Below are 7,394 nucleotides of genomic sequence, written 5' to 3'. Positions count from 1 at the left end.
ATTTATTTTCTTAAATTTAACTTTGTCTTCTAATCTATTACGGAGTACTTCTCCCGATTGAGTTTTGTTAAGCGAAAAAGGAAACGTTAAAAACAATGTTTTATATATTTTTTCACAAAGCATTTACACTATCCCGACCTAATTAATGGACAATTTATTATCAAGATTATTAACTCTCTCTGTAGAACTTGGACCCATAATTTCATTGCACCTTAACTGTAATTACGCAACTTTAGAACTAATTGCCCTAATTATTGAACGTTTATACAAATTGATCATAAAATTCGTATGAAAGTCCTAGTTGAGGCGTGCGTAAGATCATTAATACAATTACCTGATAGTAGTATATTTCAGTAGTTTGTCTAAATCTCTAGGAAGACATATTTTGTCATTCTACAAGTCGCGCAATTGCAATATGTACCCAAATAAAATTAAGTTAACGAATTATCAGTTTCTAATGTTGTTGTGAATGCTCAAAATTCAAGCTCAATCCCAACCATCAAATTAATCAAAAAGTTAGTAATGTGTCCATGACTCCATACATTTCAAAAAAAAGTTCCCCATTTTGTTATGGTTATTAATTAATAATTTATGCACTTCAAATTTTTTTCCCCAGCACTTCAAATTTCACACAACACATGCACTCTAAGACAAACTTGAGAGTGTATTGAATACAAAGTGGAGTTTGAATATCATTTTCTGCTATGTATGTACGACTCCAAGACCTAAATTGGTACTTCCTCCATCCAATAATATTCGTTCGGTCCGCAAAACGAGAACATAAAAATAATATAATTTTTGCAAGAAAAATTTAAATTTTTTTCAACAATTCAAAAAATATTGATGAGTTCTTTTAATTTATGAAAAAAGTTTTATTTGTTTCTTAAAATAAATGAATTATTTTTGAGTCCTCATTTTGCGGACCGAACAAACATTTTGGAACAGAGGTAGTATTCAAACTAGACATGAGGTCTCGATCTGTAGTGCACCAAATATATTACGGAGTCGTAGTGCCTGTCAATGGAGGTCTTTTAGATACTATATTATCCGATTTGACCCAATAGTTATACAGATTTTGCAAAGTATTTTAAATGTAAAAATAATTAGGAATTGAATATTTTAAACGGAATCAGCATTCTCCACATAAATACTTATTTTTCTTTCTTAGCAGAACATGACCTAACCATGGAATAATTTTTTATTTTTTATTTTTGGAGTATTGTCCCACGAAGCGCACTATAGTAATTCTACAGTGCTTTTTAGTGCCGTAGTATAGAAATGGGATCCTTAGCCTCCGAAATCATTGGTTAAACGTGGCGGCACAAATGCTATTTCATTCCATCGCGTATTTCCTGTGTCGAATCAAGCCTTGCCGTGTGTTTTTGTCATTACCAAACAGAGATTGCTTTAATGCTTTTTGATAATTGGACATTCGGGCCAATTTGCAAGTACTGAAATTAACGACCGAATAAATTTTTCAATGACTCAACGTTTAAAATATTTGGTCTTTGCATAATTCGAGCATATAATCTCATAAAAGACAAGTACTCATTTGTTTTCTCATACCCCACCTAGGCAAGACACAAGGGTTGATTGCATATTTAATTTGATATTTGGGAAAAATAGACTGCGAAAAATGTCCCTTTAGCTTTTCGTTTTCGGTAGAGCCGGTCATCGAACGTGGCTCCACGTAAGCAGCTTTCCAGGTGTTGGCCGCTCACACGCTCAACCCATGGGGGCTCGACACGTGTCTTTAGTGGATCCCATTTAAACCTTGTTTCTTCATGACTAAGCTAAAATCTCCTCAATCTTCCACAGGGACCCACAATCTTAGGTCACCCCCCAACTCTCTTTTAAAAAGCTAGGGCTACCCCACCAAAACCATTATGGTGCCACATCCACCCCAACCCCAAAGCCAATTGCCCCAAAATAATGTCCTTAATGACGAAAATGCCCTCACTAGGGGGTCCCACCAACACTCCCCCTCATTGTCCATAAATACCCACCCCACTCCCTTCGTTCCTTCCCTTTCCTCCTCCCACCTTCCTCCCCTATTAGAAGCTGTTTTTCCGGCCATGTTGTCTGCCTTTTCCGCCTTTCCGTCAGCCGACGGAATGTTCGGAACGCCGTTTCTGGCTTTCGAGGGCGGTTTCCCGCCGTGGGATTGCCAAGAGCCCTTTTTCCCCTTCCATGAACACGAACCGTCTTTTTTGTCTAATAAAATAGCTGATAAACCCGTTATGTCCAATTCCGGTTCGGAAAACTCACATCTTAATCATGGTTTTCCAAAATCTGAACCGGACCCGAATCTGGACATTTCGAGTCCGGAACCTCTTTTTTCCCTCTCAAAACAAGACCCGTTTTTTCCGCCTAATAACACACCACCTGAACCGGTTATGTCCAATTCCAGTTCCGAAAACCCGAACCCAAGTCCTTTTTTTTCAAATTCCGGCTCCGACAGTCCTGGTTCGGACGAAACGAACCAGACCGGGTTGATTCTTGACGAGCGGAAACGCAGGCGGATGATTTCGAACCGGGAATCAGCGAGGCGGTCCCGGATGCGGAAAAAGAAACACCTCGAGAACCTGAGGAACCATGTGAACCGGCTTAGGATCGGGAACCGTGAACTGGAGAACCGGCTGCGTATGGTCACGCACCAAGGCCAACTCGTGAGGAGAGAGAACGACCAGTTCCTATCGGAGTCGGCCATGCTCCGGCAAAGACTGTGGGCCATACAACAAGTTTTGCTCGTCCGAGAACTCCAACCATTCTCGGCCTCCGCATGGCCATGCAATAATACCATCACGTCTTTCAATGAACGATACCTAGCTTCATGATGAATCACATAACTAAGAAACGTTATGCACTCAGGGAAAAAAAATAGTTCCAAACAAATCGGATCTAGATACGTACGCACTTACCTTTTTTTAGTGGTACTTTTTGTCTGGGTACACAGCGTTTGCGAATATAATCATATCGCATCACTTAAAATTACCATCCGAATCTCTAAAATTTAATCAATCGAGTCTCTCTCTTTGTCTCTCTGTATAAACTATGTAAGCTAGCTAGCTACTAGAGGAAGTTAAGGAATTGTGATGGGATCCGATGATTTTTGGTGAAATCGGTTTGTTTGCGAAATGGCAGGCTTTGCTCAAAACCAGGGTTTAGCACTATGTAAAGGTTAATGTATCATTGGTTGTTATGTTAATTAAAGTCTTGGGGTGTATTTTAGTTGCTTTTTTTTGTACTTCAAAGCTTTATCAAAAGCATATATATCTCTCTCTCTCTCTCTCATCACGTGAATTGTTTAATCACTTAAACAAAAATTGTCGCATTCAAAAGTGCTGTATAGTAAGACGGTGCTTCTCGAGTCCCGCCCGCAATGGTCATACTACCGAATTATTAAAGGGCTTTAAAATGTCGAAACTGTCCCTTTCTAAATTGTGATGATTGGCCCGGCTTGTTTAGATATATGAGGGGTAATTCCGACTTCCTGTAATGCTACAGACTACAGATCGCTATCAGCAACACTATGGTGCCAAATAATAACATCGATCCCAAAAATCATTGACAAATTAATCAATCATAGAAATACATCGTCACCGACAAATTTCAACTCCACCGAAGACTGAAAGATACTTGTGCACGTAGGGGCACTCTCGTACAGCTATGCTTGTACTGTGAGAGGAAAATGTTCTCTTTCATATAAATATATAAGGGAAAATAACGACCAATGACGTGTTTAGATAATTAATACACTCCAAAGATAAGTTAAGAATATTGTTAATGTTGAAAATTTTCTTGGCGGGTATTAATTATCCAAACATGTCCTGAGCCGTTATTTTCCCTAAATACAACTGTCAGATACGCATCTTGATTCTCGACTTATTTTTTAGAGATTAATCGCATGCAGCATGTTAGGACTTGTGGCTCATATATAAAAGGTACCGAGAAATTCTACAATGAGGGTCAGTTGTGAACGTAGTAAAGTGGAGTGGGTGGAGCGAAACGTATGGTGTTATAAGGGTAGGAATAGATGAGGTATAAATATTCTCTATTGTAAAACCTTATGTACTGTAATCATCAATAAAAAGACTGCTCTCTCGCTCTCGTGAATGTACCCGACTTTGAAAAACTACGTATACTGCTGTGTCGATTACTTTGTTGTTTTATACTTGTGAATTGTTGTGCGTGTGTGTTATGATCCTAACATAGTATTCTCTAATTGGAGACCCAATCAAGACCGGAGCAAAACCTCATATGGGTTGTCCTGACAAATTTTAATTGCAGCTAGGAGGTATCAAACATAAGACCTAAAAGGGTTCATACCCTAGGTCGCAGACGACAAAAATTGGGTCAATCCCTCGGGGTTAAGTACAGTTTTAGACTAGTGCATGAATGGAAACAAGCAGTAGAGATACTCACAAAAACAGGGCAGATGTGAAATAAAATCTGAATTTCTAGAGCACTTGCAAAAAATTTCAGAATTGACGAACAAAAACAAAGAAAAATGATATAGGGCAATTAAGCATTATGTCCTTACGACATATTAAGGAACCAACCCTTTGCATATGCACCAGTTTACGATATAGATCATTCTTTTATAATACATCATTTTTAATTCAAACAATAAGTATTTATTTTAATTTATAAAACACATCTAAGTTGGATTCGCTAAATGACCCAATTCTAAACCAGCACGGTCAAGTAACGAATTGCTCCCAAATGCAATGCTTGGATAGACAATTGCTCCCAAATGCAGATTTGAGCTTGAGTGTCATATAATCAACGAATTTTTTCCAATGTGGGATCTAAGCTAATTTGCCAATCCCAATAGTGACATTCTGCGGATCAAAAAAAAATTAGTGACATTCTAAGGCTCCGTTTGTTTGGGCGCAAAATGTTTTATCTATTTTTCAGTATTTTGTTGTGTAAAAAATAAGGAAATATTTTACGTATAAAATATTTTTTATTAATTGGATGAAAATGATTTACTCTTAAATCTTCCATAAGTTATTTTTCGAAATGAATCCGCTGCCTTCTACGGCAATTCTCACTGTTCGGTTTCTTCGATTGTCAGTCTTGACCCACGTTTAATTTTAATATTCTCAGATCTATCCACTGTTTAAGCCCCTTTAGATCTTTCTACACTATTTTGTTGATTTCTGAAAATATTTTCAAGTGTTAACCAAATACCGAAAAATAAAAATTTGAAGTTTGTTTACTTAAAAAATCGTTTTGGTGAAGCAAATATTCAAAATTAGTCTTCTTTCGATCGAGGTCAATCCGTTTCAACTAGAACGCGCCTCAAAAGGCGTGTGAATTCCATTTTAATTTTAATTTTAATTTTGGCCCAAAGTTATCCGGCCAATTGTCACTTGTCAAACTTGAATTTTTCAATACAAAAATTGAAAAGAAATGTACAGAGAGATTTGTGGTGTGTATTTTAGACTCCGGCAAGTTTTTGAATTTTTTTTTGTCAAAATGGTATAGAAGATATTATTGATACGATAAAAGGGCTACTACATCAAAAAAGACAGTTATCTCTTCATAACGGATACGACAAGTTTTTTAATCAATTACTTCAATATCCATGACCATTGCCTCAACACCACTAGCATGGTGAGTTTCATGTACTTAATAGTACCTTGCATCAAAATGTGTAAGTTTAAATGAGATTAGAGCAATTATAAAGAGCCCCAATAGTTTTCCGATTTCCAAATAGTTTCCAATCACTCACCGATTTTCCCTCTTCTAACCAACCCTCTCCTCCCTCAACACAGTTACCTCTCCCCATCCCCGTCACAACCCTCTCCTCTCCTCCCTTCATTCATTTCTCTTCCAAAGAAATCACCCTCTCTTCCCACCCCCAACACTACCTTCTCTCCCCATCCCCATAACAACCTTCTTCCTTGTCCGTCATCACGCTCTATCACCCCTTTCCACATTGCGACCCCACCGCGACTGATTTAGGTTTCTCGACACGTAAAGCGTTTTTGAGTTGATCATGCGAAGTGGTGGCGAGCGCAGCCAGAAAAAACCCTAGGCATAGGCAAATTAGGCCGCCGTCTAGGGGGCTCCAATTTTAGGCCCAAGACGGGGAGGATGTTTTACAAACGAAAAACTTTGAGGCAAAGTGAAGGTGTTGAGCTGAAGTTGGTGTAGGTCCCCATAGCTGAGTGTCAAGAGCACAACTTGAAAATTTCACAATTTTTAACTTGGGTGTAGAGTGAAAAGAGTGGTGTATTCACAAACCTCCCCCATTTACAATACTATCAATGACCAAAATGATCAGCTAGAGGAATCCATTCCACTTTTTCTTTCTTGAAATTGATTGGCTTTGGATTAAGTGCAAAAGAAGATGGAACTTTAAAGTGCAACAATTAAAAAAAATGATTTGGGCCCGGAAATTTTAATCATGGAACTACCCCAATCAGCCCACAGCAAAAGAGGCTGTTTACATCACCGCATTTTTTAATTAACTTTCATAAAAGTAGTGTTAGTTAAATAATCAAAAACACAAGAGTTGTTGTAGTGGGCAAATAAAGTTGTTAATTAAATTGTGTTATGGCCAAATGGATCTTCCCCGGATATACTGACGAAGGATGACAATAAAATCACAAATATATTTGTTGGTTCTACTTTGGACTGACTTAATTATTCTTAAAAAAAGTAATAAATTTTTGGTAAATCTGTCCACACAGATAATCTGTGCACAGATTTTGTTGTGAAGCCCACCACGGGTCCCACACAAACGATCTGAGCCGTTCATTAAATATAAGACATTTTTTCAAGAGTTCCCGTAAAAAATCAGCTCAATTCAATACCTATAGGTGCTTGATCTATTCATCTAATTTTTCATACCTGAAAATCTGAATGAAAATTTAGATGATTGGATCGAGCACCTATAGGTATTAGATTGAGCTTATTTTTACGGGAACCCTTGAAATTTTTTTTTACATCTAACGAATGGCTCGGATCATTTGTGTGGGACCTGTGGTGGGGCCCACAATAAAATTTGTGCACAATATGTGCACAGATGTATGTGTGGTTAGCAGGATTCATAAATTTTTTTTATCTGATTCTCAGAATAGTAATCATTTATCTCAATGATAGGAAACTTAAGAGTATAAAAATATAAACAAAACGAGAATACTTTAGAAAAGACCAAAAAAAATAGCAAAACCGTATTTTCAGGATGGTTGCACATCATCAAAGACTTTGGATGATAGTGGAACGTCATGCTAGTATAGGTGGTTTGTTCTCTTCTCTTCTTAATGGTGACCAAGGTTCGAGTCTCATGGGGAGTAGGTTTGGTGTTTCATGGTTATGGATAGTCTCTGAGACCCTCGTTGACTAACATACTAATATCCCTCTAAACCCCACTTATGTAT

General features: G+C 37.7%; 1 protein-coding gene across 1 annotated transcript; it reads left to right on the top strand.

Annotated features, from left to right (window-relative positions):
• Positions 1-1,648: 1,648 nt before the first annotated feature.
• Positions 1,649-3,269, top strand: LOC131335666 (light-inducible protein CPRF2-like). The gene has a single exon (XM_058371137.1). It carries the CDS (start codon positions 1,887-1,889, stop codon positions 2,835-2,837), a length of 951 nt encoding a protein of 316 aa, XP_058227120.1. The 5' UTR covers positions 1,649-1,886; the 3' UTR covers positions 2,838-3,269.
• The last annotated feature ends 4,125 nt before the right edge of the window (positions 3,270-7,394 follow it).

Source organism: Rhododendron vialii, chromosome 8a, assembly GCF_030253575.1.
Source record: "Rhododendron vialii isolate Sample 1 chromosome 8a, ASM3025357v1".
NCBI classification, from domain to species: Eukaryota; Viridiplantae; Streptophyta; class Magnoliopsida; order Ericales; family Ericaceae; genus Rhododendron; species Rhododendron vialii.
The sequence above is the reverse complement of the archived record's forward strand: the minus strand, read 5'-3'. Positions and strand labels throughout refer to the sequence as shown.

What these genes read in the sequence shown, in the direction of transcription:
- LOC131335666 (XM_058371137.1), top strand. Translation starts at nt 1,887, where the DNA reads ATGGTGCCACATCCACCCCAACCCCAAAGCCAATTGCCCCAAAATAAT.